At 42.3% G+C, this 25,885-nt stretch overlaps 1 protein-coding gene across 1 annotated transcript; it reads right to left on the minus strand.

Annotated features, from left to right (window-relative positions):
* Positions 1-529: 529 nt before the first annotated feature.
* On the minus strand, positions 530-25,241 carry RCN1 (reticulocalbin 1). Its single transcript, XM_061610545.1, has 6 exons — positions 24,646-25,241; positions 19,115-19,308; positions 15,953-16,131; positions 14,508-14,568; positions 8,071-8,270; positions 530-2,746 (listed from the first exon to the last, which is right to left on the minus strand). Exons 1-6 carry the CDS (start codon positions 24,885-24,887, stop codon positions 2,639-2,641), a joined length of 984 nt encoding a protein of 327 aa, XP_061466529.1. The 5' UTR covers positions 24,888-25,241; the 3' UTR covers positions 530-2,638.
* Between the last annotated feature and the right edge of the window lie 644 nt (positions 25,242-25,885).

The raw sequence follows: 25,885 nt of genomic DNA on the forward strand, positions 1-25,885 counted from the left end.
CCAGCAAGTGTTTGTTTGTTTTTAGGAGGGGGGCACAGTGGTGTATGCAGCAACTTCCTTTCTCATATCCATGTCACTAATAATGTATCTCACAAGTTAGTCTTGGCACTGTTTTGAAAGAGGCACTGTGTTCCTATACTGATATATTTTTTAAAAAAAATTACTTCTACACAACAGCCACCAGTGAGGTAGTACAACATTGAGAGCAGCAACCAAGGATAACACCCCCCAAGGCAGCCATTGCCAAGTGCCACCCAGTATATAACTTACCTTACACTTTTTCTTATGCTGTATGTTTTCCCATTTGACATCACTGGCAGGAAAATGACATCAGGACATGAGCAAAATTGTTATAGGGGAAGGAGACTGATTCTTAGTTAGCAGTCTGTATGGGGCTGCCATTTTCCTAGATATTTCTTACACATTAATTGCATTAGAAATGAATAACTAGGATTCCAAGGATTTATCTAAAAAGCTTATTCATTTCCATTTTAAGTCCTTTAAATTATCCAAAAAGTGTTGTATTTTATTGTTTGTATCTTCAAGTCAATATACGCAAAAATGCAATAGTACCATATGCTCATATGCATTCTGAAATACACCCTCTCTAAATTAAATGCTTCTATTAGCTAATTGCAGAAAACCTCCCTAAAGTGGCAATGCATATATATAGAGAGAGCTGTGGTACGTCTTCATTTCCCTTGTAAAATGACCACTATCCACCCATAATATTCAGCAAAACCTCACATTGTAAAAATGAAGTGGCTCACTACCAAATACAGTGTAGAAAATACCAGCTCTGCACTAATGTCCATTTTCACAGAGACATCACACAATACTGTAATGGGTATTCAAATGCGAGTGATTTATTGGTTCTAATTTAGGATATCTTTATGCCAAGGCAGGAGCTCCAAACCATTCAAGGGAATGTGAAAGCTACTGCTGCCATTGAAGTAAATGGGAAATCCCAAATTCCGCATATATGGATGATGCGGTGTGTGCCTGGATCATCCATATGTATTTGTTCAATTCTAGTAGACCCTGTTTTTGAGGGTGAAGAATTGTAGGCTCAGATGAAAGCAAATACAACTTCCACATCACTGCACAAATGGGATTTCTGTTCAACTTATGGTGTAAACTGGTCCTTCATGAAGAATAGTTTACATGCTGAAGCAGTTTCACGTGGCAAGTATCCAGAGGATTGCTTATGGGTTCTTTTTTCCAACAGCAGCTCTATCATTCAATGCCATCTACCCCACTTGAGATGGAGAAATAAAGGAATAGCCCAGATTGTGGAAGATGAACACCCCACCACCACCGTTGTTTGTCTTCCAAAGTGGGATAGTGTCATGCCTTAGATACTGCTTTTACGTAATTCTAGCTAGAGATACATTTTCCTCCTTCTACATAAGAAGAATCCTGCTGGATCAGACTAGAGACCTCTCTAGTTCAGCATACTGTTCTCAGTGACCAGATGTCTATGGGAAGACAACAAGCAGGACCTGAACATGACAGTACTCACCCCATTTTTTAAATGCTGGATTTATGTTTCCTATTTTTCAAGAAGTCTCAACACACTAATGCAAAAACAGCTATTTCTGAGCTTCCTGACAGAGAGCACTGTTATCTATTTGGCAGGGAGTAAGAAGTTGCCCCTTCACAACTGCTTCCAGAGATGGCAGTGCTGATCATCTACAGGGGACAAGGGGCACCAAGAGTGAAGCAGTGGTCAACACAGCCTCCTGCTATGCTCCTGGTTCTTTGAATAGGGACCCAAGACTAAAATATGGGCACATACACTTGGCACATAGAATTGCTGTACAGAGTCAGTAGCCTCAGGAGATGTTTCTATTGCTGGACAACAGGTGAAGAAATTGGGGGTCAAAATGGTGTCCCACATGAAACAATCACGATTGCTGTTCAACTGCCACTGTTGGAGTATGCTTCTGAACACCACTTACTAGGAATCACAAGACTCAGGGCCTGCTTTCACACGTTCCATAGTGATTGGCCACTGTGAGCACAGGATGCTTGACTAGATGGACCATTGGCCTGATTCACTAGGCCCTTCTGATGTTCTTATGAGAAGGTCTCATCTACAGCATGTCAGGAAGAAAATACTATCCTGCCCATTGTACAATCCTGTATGTGTCTACTCAGAAGTAAGCCCCACTGAGTTTACTCCCAGAAAGATGTATACAGAATTGCAGTGTGAGATACTGGTTTGGAATGTGCTATGGGAGAACACTGAAACATTCAAAGGACCGCACCACCACACACACATTTTCAGGGTGATATGGAATAGGTCAACAACATACAGGTGTATCACATGAGGCTCGTCATCTTGCATACTGCATTTGGCTAGTCTCACCAATTTCAGTGAGAATTCTCAGTCCGTATATTGAGGGGTGAGGTGAAAGTGTATCAACAACTGTAATTGGAAAGTGCATTCCCAAAATTACACTGAAATGTATAATAAAAATGTGCAATTAAAAAAAGTGGTAAACCTATTGTATTCAAAGATGTTAAAGGAATAGACTTGTTTAAAAATAATAGTCTGCTAAAACAACCATGGTTACTTTGGTTATGTACAGAAAACATGACCCAAGTCTCTGATGTATTTGCTTTTAAAAAAATATCATAGCTCATCGTGGTTTTTTGTGAGGTCTTCTCCATAATTGGTAGCTTGGCTTCCAACAAACATATTCCAGTTGTCCAGAATCTCTCCTTTGGTTAATATTTGGTCCTGGAGGGGAAAAAACCCAAAATCTTTAGAAGAATCACAAAACACAGAGCCTCTACTAGAGGGTTTTAGTACTGTGTCTAAAAACAACAACAGAACCTTATTCTGCTCTTATGACAGTTTCACCAACAAAAGTCCCTTATGAATTGAGGCAATATACTAAAAAATCATAAGCTGTAGTTACTCAGTGATTGGGCAACATAAGCACTCTTTATGTTTAACCAAACTGTCCCTTTCGACTACTGTACAGTCATGAGAGTGGCTGCATACTAGTCAGCATGGATTTTTCGCATTCAGCAGTTAAATTGAAAATACCCCCATGCCATTCTGATCCTTCCCATAAGCTCATTTCAAAACAAAACCTTACAAAACTTACACTCCTGAACTCAGAAACGCTTGCTTAACAACCCTCTAAGTTTTCATGGCGATACACAAAACAGTCAGAGAGAATCGAGAGTTCAAAGTGTAAAACGAGAGAAAAAACAGACCCCTGTTGGACTTTTTTCTGTCAGAGTTCTCATAATTTGTTGAAATTAATTAACAGCCATGTTCACAGAGTACCTATTACTGACCTTGCCTCATACTGTGACCTTCATCTTCTGCAGTTTAAAAGTTACAAAAATGACTGATTTTTAATTAATTCAATAACTTCAGGCATGCTCAGTAAGAACCAACTGTCAGTGTTCTACAAGCCAGACTCACAGCTGCTTGGCTTGCCTAATCAGGGGGCCACAACCACACCAGACCTTTATTTCACACGAGACAGTCATAGTGTAGTTTGTGAAGGGTGCAGAGCGGAGACTCCTATTCCTCTGACAGAGCTCCAGTGGCCAGACTGGTTTAACAGTCAGCCACTCTGAATGAAGCTCTGTGAGGGCAACAGGGCATCTCCTAGCAACTCTCAGCACCCTTCACTAAATACACTTTCCAGGATTCTTTGGGAGAAGCCGTGACTAAAGGGAAATAAAGGTCTGGTGTGGATGTGGCCAGGGACAGCTTTGGTTTATATTTGGGTGAGAGGCTACATGTGTCTACTGTAGAATAAAAAGGTGGGGAAACCCTGAAAAAGAATGATACTGTTCATAATGTTTTCCTTTTGGAAAGGAAAGGGGCTTCCCCTCTGTCCAGTGCCCACACATCCAATCTCCTCCCCTCCCCCTTTCTCCATTCCCCCCATTCCAATCCCCTCCTCCTTCCCTCCCTGCCTCCTCCCCCAGGTCAGTTTCACTTATCCTAAGCATGATTGCACAGGAGTAAACCCCACTGAACTCAAATGATCAATCTATTCTCAGCAAACTCGCATGGGATCCCATTTCATACCTCCTGGATTAAAAAGCAGAGAAATTCCCTAACAGGCAAAAAACCTTGCTGTTTAAGAACATACCTATAGCCAACAGATATTTCTATCAAACTTTAAAAAGCAAGGAAATTGGGCAGCTATAGTGTTGCTTCCCCTCTGCTAAAACAAGATCAGCACAGCACGTCTTGTTTCTATTATTTGGGCTGATTGCAGGTGTTGCCACCACTCACCATATCCTCAGAGGCACATTACCAAATTCTTCCAAGCTACACAGGAAGTGGATTGGACTGTGAAAGACCAACCCAAATTCTGTTTGCATTTTGACAAATTTGTAGGATAGTACAATATCTCAAAGAGGAGGTCAGGTCTCTTGCTCCCCTGGTGCATTCACTATAGCTGCCCAATTTCCCTGCCTTTTAAAGTTTGATAGAAATATCTGTGGGCTATAGGTATGTTCTTAAACTGCAAGGTTTTTTAATATTAGTGAATTTATCTAGATGTTTTGGTTTGCTCCTGTTGCAAGAGATTTGTCTCCATAATCCAGGAGCAATGGGAGGAACCTACATTTCAGGTCCTGCTGTGGGTCCAAGATTTAGCAGCAGAAGGGAAACTGGAACATATGAGGACTGGAGAGGGAGAGGACTTGTATACATCTTTGCTCCACCCCAGTAACTCTTTATCTATTCAGCAGAGCAATCCCAGAGGTCAAGATAGAAGAGAGAGTCTGTTGTGGAGCTTCCTAAACCCAAGAGGGCTGAAGGTGGGAGGGGGCAATTTTTTGCTTCCACCCCCTGCCTTCTAGTTGGTTTTTCTTTTTAAAAAATGTTCTCACTGGTTTCAAGGCTGGTGTAGTTTTTCTTCCAGTTTTGGAGGCTGTCTGGGAAACAAGGTGATTCTGGAGCTTGTTGAACCAGAGCTTCCCCTGATCTGTCCCTGACACATTCTGGTTTGGCCACCACTGCCTGGGTTATCCTTGGAGGTGGAGCTTTCAGCAGCCACAATAGGGAGGCCTCTGAGTGGCCACAACATTCCTATAACTCCCTAGCTAGTCCTCAAGGGAATATAGGAGTGCTCCTTTATTGTATTATAAACATTTTCTAAGCCACCTCAAGGACTTTGGCCAGTAGGTGGGGTATAAATACTTGAAATAACATAAATACCACCCCTTCTGTTTCCAGAGTTCAGGCACAAGTGTTGAGTCTTATGTAGACAAAACGGCACTATGCAGGCACAAGAGGAAGGTATCAGCAGGCTCTGCAGAGCACTATGATTTGGCAGATGTATAAAAAACCCTGGTGAATCTACCCTCCCTCTGCCAAAAAAACCCAATGAAGTGACTGTCTTCAGTAGAGATGAACTGCTGACTGGCTGAAAAAGAGGTGGGGGTGGAATGGAGTATCCTGAAGAAAAACATGGGTGGGTGACTGAAACATGAGACAGGAGCTTTCTTTAAATTAATTAGTGGAGGAGTGGCCACTCCTTAAAAAACTCACCCTGGCCCCAATGGAAACAACTAATGACCAGTTGCCATTACCCGGTTTTGGGGGAACGTGGTGGAGAGGGTGATGGCAGAGCAACTGTAAGTGTTCCTGGATGACACAGATCTGGATCCACTTCAATCTGGGTTTAGGTCTAGTTTCAGGACTAAATCAGCCTTGGCCATCCTGAGGGATAACCTGTATCAGAAGAGGGATGGGGAAGTATGGACCTACTACTCAATCTCTCTGTGACTTTTGATACCACTGACAATGGTGTCCTCCTGGGACCACTGTGTGGGATGGGTATCGAAGATGCTGTACTATAGTGGTTCCATTCCTACCTGCATGGTCATGTCCACAGAGTAGAGCAAGGGCTTGCTATAGGGTTCTGCAGGGCACTATATTGACTCCAGTGCTATTTAACATCTATATGAAGCCACTGGGAGTGGTCATTGGGAGATTTGGAACATGGAGCCATCAGTTTATTGATGACATGAGGCTCTACTTCCCTATAACATCCAAATCATGTGAGGCTGTGCAAGCTCTGGATGAGTGTTTTAATGCAGTGGTGGACTGGATGATGGCCAATAAAATGAGTTTGAATCCTGGAAAGACAGAGGCTCTGTGAGTATGTGGTTCCCATGTTGCCTGTTTTGGATGGTGTTCCACTCCCTCTTGTAGAAGCAGGTACGTAGCTTAGGATACTCCTGGATACATCTTTGTCATTAGAGGCCCAAGTGATCTTGGTGGCCAGGAGATCCTTTTACCAGCTTTGTCTGATACACCAGCTGTGGCCATATATGGATCAGGATAACTTGGCCACTGTAGTCCATACATTTGTAACCTTGAAACTGGATTACTGAAATGTGCTCTATGTGGGACTGCCCTTGGGCCTGGTCCAGAAGCTCCAGCTGGTGCAGAATGTAGTGGCTAGACTGCTGATGGGGGCCAACAGCATGTGACACCTCTGTGAAAACATCTCACTGGCTACCCATATCCTATTGGGTCAGGGTCAAGGCTCCTGAGTTGATGTAACAACAACATTTTATTGCGGTCAACCAACCATTAAGAGAACGTGCTGATATACAAATCCCTGAATAACTTAGACCACCTGAGCCCTTATATTTCAACCTGTCACTGAGATAATCTGGAAGAGCGCTGTTAGTCATCCGCTAACAGAGTTACAGAGGCCTAACTGGCCTCATCCAGAAGTTGGGCATTTAGTGGCACAGGTCCTGTGCTGTGGAACACACTGCCAGCAGTGATTCAGCAGGCATCTTTGCTTCTTTCAGGTGTCTCTTAAAGGCTTCTGTGTGCCAACAGTCCTATGGAACTGTTTAAAATGTATCTTGAGTAGCCAGTCATTTTAATGATTGTTTTGTATTGCTTTAAAATGTTTTTATGATGTTCTATGCTGCCCTGATGTTTTGTGAGTGGTCAGCATATAAATAGTTTTATAAACATAATCTATTACTGTGAACTGTTTTATGCTACCATTAGATTTTTTAACATACCAGTTTTGAATTTATAGGATTTTACTTTATTGTTCTATTGTGAGAATTTGGGTTTTTTAGTATGTATGACTGCTTGTTGTTAACCTGCATGAACGTGGGAGAAGGAAAGGAATATAAATATATCACTCCATTAAATGACCCACCCAGCCCTGCCTATACCAATGAAAACAGGCAGTTTCATATTTCTAGTTGCAAGCAGGTATGGGGGTGTCTCTCTCTCTCTCAGAAACTATCAAACCCAGCCTCTTCCTGCATTATGGAATTCCAGGTAAACATCTGGGCTCCTCTGCCAGAAACAGCATTAATGGGCAATGGCATTAAAAGATTCATGTAGTCCAGTATCCTGTTTTACAGTGTCCAATCAGATGCCTCCAAAAAGCCCACAGGCAGAGCATGAAGGCAACAGCCTTTTCCTGCTGCTGTTTACCAGTAACCAGTAATCCATAGCCATAGCTGGAAATAACATATAGCTATAATGACTTGTAGCTGTTGAAAGTTCAGTGGAATCTATCTGCACACATTCCTTTATTAGTATGGATCAGGTTCTTCCCCTGATATAACTTATTCCAGCACATGGGATAGTACGCAAATATGCCCACACAGTGATCTCTGGATTAGAATGATTATTAGAAATTCAAATCATTTGGGTCTTACATTTGGATCTTTCTGACTTTCATTGTAGTTTACTTTCCCTGTTTTTCCCCCTGAATGATCAATTAATGGTGTTAACATTACCACATTCATATCATTTTTTATGAAACTTCTTTTAGAGTCATTAAAGCTTGACTCTTGGTAGGCTGGCGTTATGCAAAAAGGAAGCAAGGTGGTGGCTCCATATCAGTGGGGCAGTGGAATCCGCTCCAGGTTTTAGTCTGAACTTTCATGGAGCTGTCCAAAGTGCTTCAGCTCCTTGAAAGTCCGGACTAAAACTCAGAGCGGATTCAACTGCCCCTCTGGCAGGCAGCCACCAGCTGCCACTGGAAGAAAATAAAACAATAGTGTAAAGTTTATGAAATCTATGAGATAGCTAAGTACCTTGTCTACATCTGATTCATATACTAAGTGCCTGGCTTCAGCTAGTGCATGATCATAGTCTTGTGGGAGAATCCAGTGCCGAATTTCCTCTTTATCCATCTTCCCATCCTTGTTAAGATCTCGAAAATCTGCAAACTGTTCACGTTCAGTTATTACCCAGTCGGGTTCTGGCCCACCATCTTCATGTGCAAACATATCAGCTGGAAGGAAACAGTATCATATTTCAAAATGGTATTTTAGCTTGCAGTTTTTTGAAAAGCAGACACTCCCAAGTCAGTGGTACATTTTAATAATTTTAGACTCTGGACTTAAATGGTCATTCACTTCCCCTCTGCCTTTCCTTTAGACAGTAAAATGTATTACTTTACTTATTTCAAAACATGACAAGCCAGCCCTGTTGCATTTGGGGGCTCTGCTGAGTAGGGCTCTGGACTTCTGCCCAAAGTCCTGACCTGAGGCACATTAAATGAACTAAAAACAGGACCAGATCTGTTGAGTTAAAAGGAATCCCAGTTTTTTTTTAAGTGATCCCTTTTCTCCACCCACCTCCCAAGATCCAATGAATCCAAACCTTCCAAAACAGGTTTCTCCATGGGATAAAGCAAAATCAGCCACTAGTCAGTCTGCTTCGAGCAGGTGGGGAAGCCTTCCTGACCTTCTAGTAGTTGGACATCAAGATGCCAAACTTTATAAAGAGAAGGATGTTATATATGTAATTATGTTTGTGTACATTGTCTAGAGGAATGTCCATACTACAGAAGCGATCAGGTGTGAGTTATGGATAGCATTTTCCCAACCACAGCCTCTCCCCTTTTCCCTGGTTTGGTGGTATTATTTATTTATTTAGTTGCATTTCTAAACCGCCCTATAGCTAGCAGCTCCCAGGGCGGTGTACAACATGATATATGGCAAGCTAGACAGGCACTTGTCCAGGGTACTTCATTCCACCCCCTGCCCACATGTAATGTCCTCACCTCAATCATCAGCCAATTCTGAGCATGCTTAGTCCTCATTTTTGGTCCTGTCCAGTCCTCCAGTGTGAGTTTTTTCTAAATATTTTTTGTACTCCTGCAAACCTGAGAATTGCTCTAAGGCTACTGACACTTCCCTGGCATGTTCGGTTGAACTGGTACTCAAAGAATTTCATCTGCTGTTGGTACATATGATTATGATTATGATTCTAATAACTAATTAATTAATTGTTAGACAGGAGCATGAGATTATCTGCTACACTGTTATTGAGCAATGCATATATGCTCTGATCCAGAGACTATAATCCATGTACAGAATTTCTGCAGGCATATACTCATTTTATTGGGTATGGCCAAGCCCCACCAACAGGCACATAGCACAGCAAGCTATGGTTGGGAATGCAGATTTAGCCAAAGTCTCCTAAGTCAGGAGAATGGCACTGTGAGAGCCTTCAAGTGTCTCACAGTGTGGTTTTGTTGTCAGGCAAAGCAAGAGGAGAGTAAAGGGGTCTCTTGACTGATCTTAAACACTTTCTTTCATGCTTAACCTCCCCTGGTTGCAAATCTGTGGGGGGGTGGGAGCACAGCTTCTCTTTGAATACCCTCAGAACGCTGACCTGCTCTATGTCTGTTTGCATTTTCCAGATGGTAGGACCACATTTTCTTTATCTTGGTTTGTCATTTTTCTGTGCTGGCTGGATAATAATGCCAATCACCACTACAAGGAGGCCACCCCTGCAAGCTTAAACATCTCACATAAATTATATACAACATTCTCCTTCCTATCAGCTAGATCTGCTGGTGGGATCTGCAATATCACCTTCACAACAAAACAAAAGCAGTAAGCTGCATGAATAGCAGGAAATGAGGCAAAGCCAGTAAGTACAATTATAATTTAGTAGGCACTTTTGAATGCATCATGTTTGGAAATACAACTCGTTAAATATGGGGCTTTAAAAGGAGGTGCCATTTTCTAGCTAACTCTTCCATAAATTCCCACGATGAAGACAGACAAAACACATTAGGAATTACCTATTAAACTGCACCTTATCAGCCTTGCATCCACTGTCATCAGCGTGACCATGCCATCAGAGAATTGTTTCATTACCTCAGGCGTAGGGAACCTTTTCCAGCTCACCCCCCCTCTCTATTCTCCATCCAGACAAGCAAGAGGCGCTATTAGCAAAGTTCAAGGACACATTCTAGCCAGGAGAAAACACTTGGGATGAAAAGCAGGGCCCAGTGTGAGGTGCGGCCTGGAAAGTGTTCCAGGGTCCAGATAAGGAGGCCTGGAAGCTACATTTAGCCCTCAGACCTGAGTTTGCTAATCCCTGCACTACCTTATCAAGACCTGCCAGAACAAGATAGAGAACAATGCTCCAGCCAGAGACCTAGAGAGAGGGAAAGCTGCAGTTCATTCACACCATCTGCTTTGGAAAACCACAAATAACTTTGGGCTTGAAACCTATAACTCACCTATAATGAGTAAGAAACTGCCTCCAGGTGAGCAGGCACAGACCTTTTGTGCACTGTACAGAGTTTATTCTTCTCTCTTCATGCAGTTGGTGTGCCACAAATGACCTACGTGAGGATTTTGTGGGTGGGCAGGCTAGTAAAAAGTTACATGGGCTTGTAAGTTTTGTCAGCCTATGTGTAATGCTCAATTAAGCCATATGATGATGGCAATGAAAAACAGATGTGGAGACGGATGGTATCTGTCACACATGGAGATCTGCACCAGGCATATCCCCTCGCCATTGGCAGCCTTATATAGCCTTACTGCTGCTGAAAGCTAATAAAACAGGTAAGGAGACCTAGATTCAGTCCAGCCACTTAAATTATGGAGCAGCATCCCCTCCTCTCCTCGACACATGTAAAGTAATGATATGGTCACTCCATTAAGAGGCCTGCATACATGGAAGCAGGATTAATATGATCTTTCCTCCTTTCCCTTTCCCAAGGAAGGATAAATCATGTGAAGTGCGTAGTCGCATGTACAGGATTGCATGTGAAATGCCCACATCATATAGTCACAGTACACAGTGCACAGTACAGGAAAATACACATTTCCATGCATCCACCACATGGCTGTTGCCAACTATGTAAGTAATGGAACTATGTTATAATCTAAGTGCAAAAAAAGATCTTGTCCACCAGTCTTTTTACCTCTTCCATAATTTGTATTTCTATTTTACTTCTAAGTATTTATAACCCAGTCTCCACTTACTATTTCAATCCCAGAGTAGGGAACAATGAAATAAAGTACTAATACAAATATACCGAAAAAGAGATTCTATAAAAATTAGAAAACGCATAAAAATCAGTCCAATTAATAGCATAAACAGATTAAAAGCTTCATAATAAAACAACAAAACTTAGCAGAGAGAACAATTAGAAGTTCCAATTTAGCCAAATGCCAGGGTAAAGAAAACAAGGCATCCAAATGACTAAAATAACCAGATGGCCTTAGCAACATTTCCCATTCCATCTCTCATCTGAGGCAGTCCACTCACTCCTCCTATTTCTCACGCAAACAAGGCCTCACTCTGTAGCTTATGAGTAGCTTAACACCTTTCACCCCCACTGTCCAACACACACAGGCTCTCATCCCGACTGGCATGAATCGTTGCTCACAAGCATCCACAGCAGAAAAGTCCTACATCACCCCTTTGCACAAAAGCAACAGAGCAAAAGCTACACCTCTATTTTGGTTTATACTAACACCGCATGTGTTATGGTATCTATGTGGCATTTTGATAAGGTTCTGTGTTATCTTTGGTTATTTATCCTGATGGAGAAACTATGTATTATAAAACATAAGGAGAACTTTGGCCCTAATGCCTTTAATTCAGCAGGTTTCTTTGAAGGCTGGAGAAATCGCAGCTCTTTCAAGATCACCTCTTAAGATGCAGTCACAATCTTTTATGCTAGGTTCAGAAGCCTAGGAGGAAAGAGGACCCGGAGCAACACTGCATCTTGTCTCTGCCGGCAAGTGTCTGCGTGAATAACATCAGAATCAAATGAGCAATAGAGGGAGAGGGAATAAAAGTCACAAGGAAACTTGGGGAAACAAATCAGCTAAATGAAATTGGATGACTTTTAGGGAAACTTTTTTAAAAAGCCACTGTGCACAAGAATTACTTCTTAATTGATTCTCATTTTAACTCCTTAGTACTGAATAACACCAAGCACTCTGTAGCAAATGCCAATGGCACTTCAGCAATGAAAGAACATGAGGGGATCAGCAGGGGCCTGTTTCACTGATATGCATCCAGAACATTCCTCTGTTTGTAATATATGGGGTTGACACGGCATGGACTTTCACTAAGGAATAGAGGACCAATTGTGCTATGTGAATTGGTCATTGGTCAGACATGATTGGAACAAATGTGGAACTGGAAAAAGACTTGGAGTTTATGGATATTAGAGATAAAATTTACTGTTTGGAATTCAACGTTGTCTCTGAAGAAATTAATGAAGATATTAGAGATAAAGCTATCAATGTCTTGGATAAATTTCTGGACTGGAATGATGTGATGGAGCTTGACATAGAAAAAATCTATGGAATTAATTACAGATATGTGACAATGGAAAAACTCTCAAGAGATGTGCCAGTGCATTTCGTAAAAAAGAAGAACAGAGATATGACTTTACAACAATATTTCAGCAACACATTCAGAATTGATGGCAAGGAAATATTTGTGATAAAGGAAATTCCCATCAGACTCTTATTATATGACTATGGCTATGACAGCAAGATTATTATGGGATATTGACAATGGAAGAATGGCTACTGAAATTACTGGACTTAACAGGATTATTGAAGATGGAAGATGGAATTAACATTGATAATGGAAGAATGGCTATTGAAATTATTGGACCTAACAGATTTGATGAGATGGATTAATCGACATGTTTATTTGGAGAAAAAATGATAGATATATTTCTCAAGGAATTGAAACCTCTCTTTGACTTTTTGTGGAAAGAATAAGGTAATGTTTATGAGATTTGATGATTAATTAAGATAACTACTGGAGGAAAGTGATTTTGTAATATAATTTAAGAGACAGGTTTGTTATATATTGTAGACCTATAACTGATCTGCGACAAATCGGAAGTCAACATTTTATTTTATTGTTTAATTATTTTTGTTTTGTTTCGTTTTGTTTTTGAAAATTTGAATAAAAATTCATGATAAAAAAAAAACAAATGTCACTGCATGTCTCTTTCCCCCAACACTTTTCTTTTGTAACCAAAAGAGGTCTCAGAAAGCTAAGCGTTTAAGCAGGGGTGATGGTGGTGGTAATGGGCTGGGGGAGGCTGTATAAGCCCTTCCCTGTTCAAACCCCATTGAGGTAAGTTAAGCTGAGGGGCAGAGACTGACCCAATTTTCCCTTTGAGCTTTGTGACTTGAACTGCTTCTCTGGCCACTACACCACACTAGTTTGGATTCTGTGATTATTAAAAACTGTACAGGAATGTAATACCAATAAACCTCCAATTCCCATCTTCCCACTCCAATGGTATACTTTGTAAATGATACAAGGGACTTCAGATTACTAAGTATCCTGATAAAATGATCTTGTCCCCAAATAGAGGATACATGAGGTAGGAGTCTCCATGCTGTGGCCTATTTTGCTCCTGAGTCCATGGATGTGTGGGCTTAAAGTAGAGATGGGGAACCTTTTTTAGCCAGAGAGCTACATTCCCTTTTGGGTAGCCTTCTGGGGACCACAGTGGCCACAGGCAAAAAGAGGGCAAAGCAATCAATACCAAATTGTACGTTTGTTCAGTAGACTAGTTTCTACACACGCTCACATACCCCACTCTGTCCTTCATTCAGGCAAGCAGGATTCATTATCAGAGCTCAGACACATTCCAACCAGGCAAAAATATTAAAGGGGAGTATGAAGCAAGTGAGGAGTATGGCCTAGGTAAAGACTCAGGGGCCAGAAAGAGAGGCTTGGAGAGCCAAACTTGGCCTCCAGGCTTAAGGTTCCCCGTTTCTGATTTAAAGTCTATGCAGGTCTCAGTTGTACAATTGACTGTGGATTGTAAATGGGATACTGATTGCACTGTTTGGTAACATTAGAAGCATGTCCCATGGAAGTGTGATGTCCAAGCATGGACCTGTGGCAGTCATGGCGGTGGGACCTAAGTGCCTGGGGTGCAGGGCAGAATGTACAATCTCACTCATCGTCTATGTGCAACTTCTACTTGGGGAGATAATTGTCTAAACTAGCCATAAGAAAACTTTTAAATAACATTAGAGCATGTCCCATGGAAGTGTGATGTCCAAGCATGGACCTGTGGCAGTCATGGCGGTGGGACCTAAGTGCCTGGGGTGCAGGGCAGAATGTACAATCTCACTCATCGTCTATGTGCAACTTCTACTTGGGGAGATAATTGTCTAAACTAGCCATAAGAAAACTTTTAAATATTGGTAATCTCCATGCTGTGGCTTACCAATGTATTCATCTTCATCCACAAATCCATCTTCATTTTTGTCTATGTCCTCCAGCGTTTCCTGTCACAACAAGGAAAAAAAGCTGTCATTACAGAGGTGTGTATTTTTTACCCGAACTTAATATAAAATCATTTCATTCTGAACTGTCACTTACACTGAGGGTAAAACCTTTTAAAAAAAATACTACAGAAGCAAATATCAATAATGATATAATATTAAGAAAGAGAAAACATATTTTCTCATTATTTAAAAATCTACCAATATATATTTTATTTTAGAGGTCCACAATAAGCACTGATATCCATAAATGATAAAGTTTTCTTTCAATACGCTGAGACACAATAAAGATTTCTTTAAATGCATTAATATCTTATGAAATTAAAGAAGGAATATCCAAGCTGGATAGTGAAACAAATATCAAATCCATTAAAAAAAGGTCAAGAATAAAACAATTTTACTCTAAGTCTCCTGAATCAGGAATGAGGTACGCCGTTCGTACAGCTAAGAAGGGGCTGTAGCTTAGTGACAGAGCACATGCTCTGCATGCATAAAGCCTCAGGTTCACTCCACGGCCTCTCCATGTAGGGCTGGGAAAGATAACCATCTTGATACCCTGGAGAATTGCTTCCAGTAGACCAGAGATGGGGAACCTGTGGTCCTCCAGATACTGTCAGACTGCAGCTCCAATTATCCCTGGACACTTGCCATATTAGCTGGGTCTTATGGGAGTTGAAGCCCAAGGACATTTGGAGGGCCACAGGTTCCCTACCTGGTCTACACAACTCTAAACTAGATGGATCAACTGTCCAACTCAGTACAAGGCAGCTTTCTGTGTTCCTAAAGTCCTGTGTGATGCATCTGTAACATACAAGTGACATCAAAGAGCTAATGCAGCGCAGATGGCTCTGTGAACCTCATCACATGGGCCATTACATTGGACCTGCATTGTCATGCTGAAAATGATGCGCTTGTAAAGTACAGGAGGCTGAAGGGATATTCTGAAGGGAAATGCATCAGAAATGCAGTTCTGACTGCCTTGGCTTACACAGGATGCTGCATTAGCTACAACAGCATACACTCTTTCTTTCTCACTTGGTTGCAGTCGACGTAGTGTGACAAAATGAGATTGCTTGTCCTAGAGAAGTGCTCAGTAGTACACTTACAGAACAGAACAATCAAGGCAAAACTGGTTCACGTCTAACATTTCATCTTGTTCCAAATCTTTCTAGCTATTCGCATGGCATTGATCGACATATTAGAGAGGTCACCAAGCAGGTCACTTTTAAATAACTGAAGCTGGATTCTTTAAACAGGTTTCCTTCCTGTTGAAATGGCTGGCGACTATTGTCTGGGAAACCTTGCCCTGCAAGATAGGAAGCCAGCTTTCAAATCTCTTTAGTAAACAAAAACCAAAAGAAACATGATTGGCTTTGCTGTGGCTTACTAGAACAACAATGTCTGTCATATGCTCAAACTCCTCAGGGTGAAGGAAGGCTGTGAACTCCGCACGAGTCGCTTCGGAGTCACCATCCAGGTCAGCTCTTTGGAATCTTCTTTCATCCCTGGGCATCATTTTTTTAAAATTGTGCTGCTCTGTTGCATCGTGAAACTGGGCTTGATTTTCTAGAAAACCAGAACAATCAGACAAGATGGAACAAAATGAATTGGCGAGTACATAACCTACAGATGACATGTAACTTCAACATGGCAGCTGAATCTGACCTAAACCCCTTCTGTACATAAGAAGTGGCCTGCTAGATCAGACCAAAAGTCAATTTGGTGCAGCACTGTGCTTCCTAGTGACCAACCAGATGCCTCTGGGAAGCCCAAAGAAAGGTTTCAATGCAGGAGTTATTGAAGCAAGGTTTCAATGTTCCTGTTGTTGCTCCCTAGCAAGTGGCATACTACCTCTGAATCTGGATGTAGTATATAGCCTTACTAGCCATTGATAACATTATCCTCCGTGAATTTATCTAATCTCTTTTAAAGCTAAAAAAAAAAAAGGGGGGGGGAACATTTAAGGAGAGAATTCTATTTACATCGTAATAACTACACCAACATTATCATCAAAAAAGTGACCTTCTTTAAGTAAAGGGAATTTGTGCTTTTGACACACATACCAGCAACCTATACTTTGCGTAATTTATACTCTGCACAAGAGACTACTGTAAGGACAGAATATGGAGAAACCGATTGGTTACCCATCAGAAAGGGTGTGAGACAGGGGTGTATTTTATCACCCTATTTGTTTAATCTGTACACAGAACATATCATACGGAAAGTGGGTTTGGACAAAGATGAAGGAGGTGTGAAAATTGGAGGGAGAAATATCAATAATTTAAGATATGCAGATGATACCATACTCTTAGCAGAAAGCAGTAATGATTTGAAATGAATGCTGATGAAAGTTAAAGAGGAAAGCACAAAAGCAGGACTACAGCTGAACGTGAAAAAAGACTAAAGTAATGACAACAGAAGATTTATGTAACTTTACAGTTGACAGTGAGGACATTGAACTTGTCAAGGATTATCAATATCTTGGCACAATCATTAACCAAAATGGAGACAATAGTCAAGAAATCAGAAGGCTAGGACTGGGGAGGGCAGCTGTGAGAGAACTAGAAAAGGTCCTCAAATGTAAAGATGTATCACTGAACACTAAAGTTAGGATCATTCAGACCAAGGTATTTCCTATCTCTATGCATGGATGTGAAAGTTGGACAGTGAAAAAAGCTGGTAAGAGAAAAATCAACGCATTTGAAATGTGGTGTTGGAGAAGAGCTTTGTGCATGCCATGGACTGCAAAAAAGACAAATAATTGGGTGTTGACTACAGGTGGGGAACATCTGGCTCTGGACTTGATTAGGCCCACCAGCGGTCCCAACTTGGCCTGGGTGTTTTTTCCAAGCCACACCCATCTGCCCCACATCTGACTTCATATCACATCAGATGTGGGACAGGTACAACCGCAGCTGTGAAAGAACATAAGAACATAAGAAGAGCCTGCTGGATCAGGCCAGTGGCCCATCTAGTCCAGCATCCTGTTCTCACAGTGGCCAACCAGGTGCCTGGGGGAAGCCCGCAAGCAGGACCCGAGTGCAAGAACACTCTCCCCTCCTTAGGCTTCCGGCAACTGGTTTTCAGAAGCATGCTGCCTCTGACTAGGGTGGCACAGCACAGCCATCACGGCTAGTAGCCATTGATAGCCCTGTCCTCCATGAATTTGTCTAATCTTCTTTTAAAGCCATCCAAGCTGGTGGCCATTACTGCATCTTGTGGGAGCAAATTCCATAGTTTAACTATGCGCTGAGTAAAGAAGTACTTCCTTTTGTCTGTCCTGAATCTTCCAACATTCAGCTTCTTTGAATGTCCACGAGTTCTAGTATTATGAGAGAGGGAGAAGAACTTTTCTCTATCCACTTTCTCAATGCCATGCATAATTTTATACACTTCTATCATGTCTCCTCTGACCCGCCTTTTCTCTAAACTAAAAAGCCCCAAATGCTGCAACCTTTCCTCGTAAGGGAGTCGCTCCATCCCCTTGATCATTCTGGTTGCCCTCTTCTGAACCTTTTCCAACTCTATAATATCCTTTTTGAGATGAGGCGACCAGAACTGTACACAGTATTCTAAATGCGGCCGCACCATAGATTTATACAACGGCATTATGATATCGGCTGTTTTATTTTCAATACCTTTCCTAATTATCGCTAGCATGGAATTTGCCTTTTTCACAGCTGCCGCACACTGGGTCGACATTTTCATTGTGCTGTCCACTACAACCCCGAGGTCTCTCTCCTGGTCGGTCACCGCCAGTTCAGACCCCATGAGCGTATATGTGAAATTCAGATTTTTTGCTCCAATATGCATAATTTTACACTTGTTTATATTGAATTGCATTTGCCATTTTTCCGCCCATTCACTCAGTTTGGAGAGGTCTTTTTGGAGCTCTTCACAATCCCTTTTTGTTTTAACAACCCTGAACAATTTAGTGTCATCAGCAAACTTGGCCACTTCACTGCTCACTCCTAATTCTAGGTCATTAATGAACAAGTTGAAAAGTACAGGTCCCAATACCGATCCTTGAGGGACACCACTTTCTACAGCCCTCCATTGGGAGAACTGTCCGTTTATTCCTACTCTCTGCTTTCTGCTTCTTAACCAATTCCTTATCCACAAGAGGACCTCTCCTCTTATTCCATGACTGCTAAGCTTCCTCAGAAGTCTTTGGTGTGGTACCTCACCAGGAACTCCTGATTGTTCCTCTGCAAGCGGGGCTTGTATTTGGCAACTTTTAAATTTGGTGTCAAATGCAAGCCTGAGTGGGAGCTTGATTTCAGCACTGAATTCAGTGCTGAATTTAAGCCTCATTTCAGGCAGGGAAAACTGTGCAAGTTTTTGAGACTTTGAATGTACTTCTGAAATTTCCTGTGAAGTATGATCACCTGATGTCATCTTGCCCTTGGAGGGTTGGCCAATTCTGACACTGAGTGTTTCCTGGAAACAGAGGCATGGTTACAGGAGCTGGATATCGCACACTGGGATTGCTATATATGCAGGATCATTAAGCTGTATTGGTTCAAAAGTATGTCTCAAATTTTCTCACCAAGATAATAGCCATATGTGGCTTGTTTGTATTCTTCCCAAGAAATTTTGTTGTCCTTGTTGAGGTCATAATCTTTCCAGACCTTGGCCACATTTTCAAAGATGTAGCGTTTCTGCACTCGTTTAATCCAGTTTTTCAGTTCCTCTGTGGTGACAAAGCCATCTTTGTTATCATCAATTCGATCAACAATTTTCCTGCAGTAATGGAAAAGGTTAAGTTGGATTTTTAGAAACTTTGAAAGAATTCTTTAGAGTTTCCTTCAGTAGCCATCTATTATGTTTGTGAGAGACATGGCTTCCAAATGACACCTATTACAATCCATTTCTGCATAGATGACACCATGTGCATAGACTAGAAGCTGTGAATTTAGGGATGGAACAGTAAGGCTGCATTCAGACAGAAGTTTATTCCACTTTCATAATTTTTCTTTACCTGATAATTTCTGCATTTTATTCAATATTTCACATGACATATAAGCCACTTCTGGAAATCATTATCTTTTTAGGCACTGCATAAAGTCTTCCACATTCACTCAAGTATGATTGCTGTTTTTATCTCTACTTTTTATGATTTTATTGGAGATTCTTTTTTTTTTAATGCTGTATTACTGTGAACTACCTTGGATCGATTTTTGATGAAGGACAATATTTACATCAGGGTAGAGAATCTGTGGATGTTCAACTCCACCCTATCATTCTTCACTATTGGCCATGGTGGCTGGGGCAAAAGGTTCACTGCCCCAATACACATACTTTACTTATTTATACAGTAGGGCCCCACTCATATGGCAGGTTACGTTCCAGACATCTGCCTAAAAGCGAAACCCGCTGCAAAGTGGAACTCCATCAATAAAAAAAACACTGTAAAAGCGGAACAAGCGCCGTATGAGTGGGGCCGCCGTATTTGCGGAACGCCGAAAAGCGGGGCCCTACTGTATAAATAAATCCATCTTCCTTTGTCACTACCTCCTTCCTCTCTCTATCTTCCTGCCTTGCCTGTGTCACCTCTCTTCCTCTCCCACTATGCCTTTGCTACTATGTCCCCTTCTAATCAGAAGACTGGTTTCTAAGACTAAGCACACCCAGAGACCTGTGACATGCCTGTGGCCGGTTCCTTATGCTCTCCTGCTTCTCCAAGGAAAACCTATGTGAAACTTTAAGTCATTCCTCAGGAGTGGAGAAGAGGGGAGGGAAGGGGCGAGGGCAGAGTGAAAGGCCATGCGCCAGTCCTGCAAGAATTACATTTGGCCCAACGGCACCAAATGGGTAGACATCTTAATTCCTGTATTAATACCTTTCATTCACTGAAATAGTTTTCCATACAGAGCACAATTCATGAAATTATTAAGGAGAAACTCCACAATTTAGGACCTAGGTAATGGAGAAGTCAATATAGCATTGCTATACAAACAGACAAGGTAATGGATATAAGAAATGGACTCAGACTGTAACAATACTCTGTTCCTTTATAGAATTCCTGTATGTTTCTGTGCAAGAAAGCTTGCCTACAAATTGAAAGGGAGAAGATTCTCCTAAGGATGGAGAGTATGCATACTGTTGGAAATTCAGTGAGTGCTAGAATTATTCTATTTTCATTAAGCTTGCTGCATTTTAAGGCTGAGTTCTCACAGACATTAGAGCCCTTTTCAGATGAACCCCTCCATATGCTCAGTGGAGTAGGATCCTTTCATGTGTTCAGTTGAATACACAGACTTTGGAGTATGTGGTCTGAGGGTGCACCAATGTTGCTGACCTGGCCAGTCGGTGTGGTCTGACACATCCCTCCCGTGCATTCAAAGGGCTTAGAAGAGATGGTAAACCTGTATGTGGACTGTACCACTTCAGATTACAGCTTGAGGCTCATATGAACAAACATTTCTCCTTTGAAAAAGTTCCATGCACAAAATTAAATGCCAGGGAGGAACATTCTAGCCTGGTGTTCTCCCTGACATCTAGTCATGTGTTTGTTTTTAATGTGCAGAGATTAATGAGTAAAACCTGAGCAGCATTCAGTCATGGAAGTACCCATTTGCAGTCTGAAATGGTGCACTCTAGACACAGGATTACCATTTGAATTAGACCTCTACGATTGGATCAGATGTAGCAAGCAGCAACAGCAAAAAGCTATCAGCACGGAACAGCAATGAAAGTGGGATGAAAGATCACTGGAATGTCTTGAAGAAATCTAACTTTCTGACCTTCAGTGCTTACAGATAGTAAGGTTGGGGGTAAACAGCGAGATACAAGCTGCTATAAGTCCAAGCCAATATAATTACCAGTGCTTGCGTCAAATGTTCTCAACACTTTTTCAAGAGACTAGAAGTTAAATAAGCAGTCCGTGCACTATATTTACCACATGGGGCCAATACAGCCAAGCTCCTCAGAAGTGCCTGGGGCTGCTGCCACACTTACAGTCAGGAGTGTTCACATAGAGGTTCATTTGGCATTAATCAAAACCTTGGTGTGAGCTCCGCATAAATGTTTGCCATCATTTCTGCAACCTCGGTGGCCCCTTTTTCAATTCTGTACAGACAGGAACCCTTTTGGTTTATGTGAATTACTGCTGGGCACAAGCTTGCCAGTGGTCCTTTTGCAGTCTCAAAGTATTCATACGCACATTGCTGGCAAAAATGGACTGGACCATGGAAACAGTATTGGCATGTTCATGGCTCCACATACACAGCTGCTATGGTGACTTCTCCTCCCCAAATGAGGGGTCAAGTTATTTCAATGAAGCTCGCTCACAAGTGAGCATTCCCAGCTTCTCCCCATCCCAGGAATCTTGGGGGGGAAAGGACATTTCCAAAGCATCCTCTCGGGGATCATAGACCTTACTTGGATGATGCCATCCATACACTCTAACAGACCAGTCTGAAGCATGTTTACTCAGAAGAAAGTTGCAGTTACTTCAGTAGGGCATAATAAACATGCAATGGATTTCAGCTAGAGAGCGCTGAGGTTACAAATTTTTTCGAGACTAGTACAGAAACGGTTACTGCTAAGCATGGAATCAGCAGGGCGTCTTCTCTGTGTGTTACAGTTTGAGTTAGAACTGCCTAAATAAAGATTCATAGGGTCGCCATAAGTAGTAATCGACTTGAAGGCACATAATTTTTCTTCCTTTATTTGTATGTGTTATTTCCCATTTATGTGCACATTTCTTTCCCAAGGGCATATTTCTAAAGATGTTATCTGAAACTCAATTTTTGAACAAGCCCCAGAGGAAGGTAAATGGAAAAAGAAGAAACAAAAATTGGGAGACCAGAGAAGTATGTCTCTCACCAGCTAAAGCCTCTAGAGAAAAGTGGTAGAAAAATATGAACCAAAAAGGTCATCTATGTGCTCCACTCGTGTACTAGGAAATCTCTTCCTAGGGAGTAATCTGTAATGAGCATGCAACTTTCATAAAAACAGCAGAGACCACAACACCTGAAGAGCTAACAAATTGACTGCAGCAAAGGCTTCTGTGGACAATCTTCAATTGGCAGATATTTGTATTATACACACACAAGCAAGGATTGACTTATTTTGGCTGGCCTTATTGGCCAAACAAAAATTTGTTGGCAACGACAAATCATCATTACTCTGTTCCCCAATGGCAGGGGATTGTCCTTGACCTAATGCAATCCCCCAAATGGGGCACAATCTCAAGGGAAAATCTGGTCTTCTTTCTAGTTCTAAGCCAGGGCTTGGAGAAGAGAAACAGAAGAGGAGCCCCTCCCCATAACTCAGAGGTGGAGGGGGCAAAGGCTTGCTCTGCCTCTGTGCCCCACAGGCATTCTGAGCTTGGAGCCCCCATTAGGCATCAAGGGAAACCCACACCTAGAATCACAGAGTTGGAAGGGACCTATAAGACCATGGAGTCCAACCTCCTGCTCAGTGCAGGAATCCAAATCAAAGCATACCCGACAGGTGGCTGCCCAGCTGCCTCTTGAAAGCCTCCAGTCCACCTCCCATCCCAGCTCTGAGCTGAAGGGAGACCACAGAGGTGTGTTGGCCTCTGCCAGTAAGCTCTCGGTTCAAATGCATTTCACTTGCCAGAGCCTAGTTTCTCTCTAACCGGGGGAAGGGGGGGGAGCGAGATTACTGAAGTTTCCACATACTTAAAAAAGGGGTAAGGCCAGAAGCAATGCAAGAGATATAGTTGCCCCCTTTCTATGCATAGCCCAAATGCAAAGAGAGCCCAATGGTTAGAGTGCTGGACTTTGACTGTGAAGATCCAAGATCAAATCTCTAGTTAGTTGTGAAACTCACTACTACATGACCAGGGGCCAATCTTTCTTTCAAATTAACCTACCCATTTTGAGGATAAAAATGAGAAGAGCTGTATGCAGTCTTGAGCTACTTGGAAGAAAGTGTGGGGGATATAAATGAAATAAATTAATGCATGGGGTACAAGGAAAACAGGTCTTTTCAATGTGGGTGTGACCCTCCCCTAACTGATACTAGATTAGCAAAGTAGAACAATTAGTTAAATCTAAAAAAGGCAATTATTTTCTGTAGTGAGCAAAGTGCTCTAAAACTCTATTAACCCAAGCCTTATAAGCGCCCAATCTGTCTAGAAATTCCAACTCAGCAGACTTTCCCTTTGAAATTTTTTGGCTTTAGTATGAGCCTGTTACTGAACATCCAGAGAGACTGAAATGCTTCCTTACTGGTTTCTAATTAATACAGGTTTTTTAGAAAGGCAGATTTGCCCATTCATTATCAGTAAGTTGCTGTGAAGTTGGGAATGAGACATACCCACGGATTCCATTTGTTACTCTTTGTACCAAACCTTGTTTGAATTTGATTCTGTAAAGTAACATCTCCCTTCCCCCCACCCCGCTTTTCTGTAACTTTGCATCCATCAATCCAGGATAATCCTTCATGTATATAATGAGGTGGACTCCAGCCCACAAAAACTTAACATTTTTAGTCTCTCAGATGCCAAGAACCCTTTTGCTGTTTTGGCTGCAAGAAGTGACACCACTCATAATAATATTTTCTCCCATCAAAACTATCAAGTGATCTCTCACTTAAAGAGCTGCTACCGGCTTTTAATCACAAAGCAGAAAACAATCAGATTCACATTGTGCCTTTCATTTTCTCCATAAACCACTTTCCAAGAAAGAAACCATCACACACACCGCTTCATCCTAAGCAACGATGGAAGGGGACCTCCCCTCTGCCACGTTATCAGCAAATCATGGGAACTCTTCCGTCTCCCGCTCTCCTCTCCCCCTGCAGAGGATCCCTACGACAGAAAGAGAGTACCAGGCTGGGCAGTTGCAACTTTCCCCGCCTTACTGGGTCTAAAAGATACAATCCGACAGGGCATCTTCCATTTACAGTGAAAACTTGTTTGTAGAGCGCGGTTTTGGTTTTGGTTTTAAATTCAAGCGTCCCTTTCGGAATAACATTATGCTGTTTCACTTAAATAAAAGGGTGAGGGGTGGGGGAACAGGAATAAAGCGAAACAGCTTTCACCGGATCAAGGGAGCGCTCTTTCCTCTCCGGTCTGAAGTGGGGTAAGGAGGGTGCTGGTCTTACCCCAGTTTGTCTTTGCTTTCTTCTGGGGAGAGCTGGTCGAAAGTTTTGGCTTCCTCTTTTCCCAGAAAGGCCTCGTGGTCGTACTGGAAACTCTGGTTATCTTCGTGCTGCTGATCGCTGAGCTCGGGCTCAGGATGAACGCCCCTCTCCTTTCTGAAAGTGGGAACGCCGAAGGACCCTCGGATGCAAAGCATCAGCATCAGCCCCGCCGTGAGGTAGCGAAGAGTGTCTTTCAAGTCCATTGTCCGGTTAGGGCAAAGTGCGATCTGTCGCTGCGGGAGAGCACAGCAACGCCGAGGAATCAGAGCAGAAAACTGACTTTCTAGCAGGCGATGCAGGATTAAGTCAACTCATGCAGCTCCTTTCGCTGCAAAGTCAGGCACGTGCCTTGGTCTCAGCTTCTAGCCCAGCAGGACCAGCGGAACTCCCTTCTCGCGTGCTGTCCTCATACACTTAAAAAGTGTCAGCGTGGGATCACACTTCTGCCCCGACCCCCCATTGCACAAGACCGGCTACAAAAGTCCCACATTAGGAATGCGCATCGATGACCTAATTTGGGCTGGGTACTGGATTCCCCTCCTTCCGAACCAGTCAGGAGTGCAGTTGCAAACGATTGATCTTCTGTGCACCTCGAATGCTACGGCGTTTGCGATTGGGCGAGAGCCGCTCTTTGAGTTGTGGGAGGAAACGAGACGGGGCTGCCGAGTCGCCACGTTTGCAAGGCGGCTCGGGTTTCTGTGGCGCGAGCCAGCTGCAAAAGAGACCGGGAGGAGGCCAGGGAAAGGTCCCGCAGGAAAGTTATCGAATCCAACGTGGTGTGCATTTGTTGTTGCTTTGCCCGAAATGAATATTCCAGAGTAGAACTAAGTCGCAAGATCCGATGAATATTTATTTGGGAGTCCTTGAGTTCAATAGTACTTACCACCGGCTTCACAAACTCGTGTTTCTGTTGCATCTCTAACCCTCGTTAAAGCCTAGAACACTTTATATTGCAAATACATTTTTCAACAGTGTACAATTTTGCCAGCTTCACTGGAAAATCGTATTCACCTTTCTCTAGACATAAACCCGCTATATTTAATGGAGGTTATTCCGCAGTAAGGCTGTAGTTTTAACCCCACTTGGGTTAACCGTTGAATTCAGTTGGACTTTCTCCTGAGTAAACATGATTAGGATTGTGGTGTTAGTGTGTGTAGGATTGTAGCTTTAATAGGTGCAATTCATCAGCTGAAGTTGAAAT

This window comes from Rhineura floridana, chromosome 2, assembly GCF_030035675.1.
Source record: "Rhineura floridana isolate rRhiFlo1 chromosome 2, rRhiFlo1.hap2, whole genome shotgun sequence".
In the NCBI taxonomy this organism is placed as follows: Eukaryota; Metazoa; Chordata; class Lepidosauria; order Squamata; family Rhineuridae; genus Rhineura; species Rhineura floridana.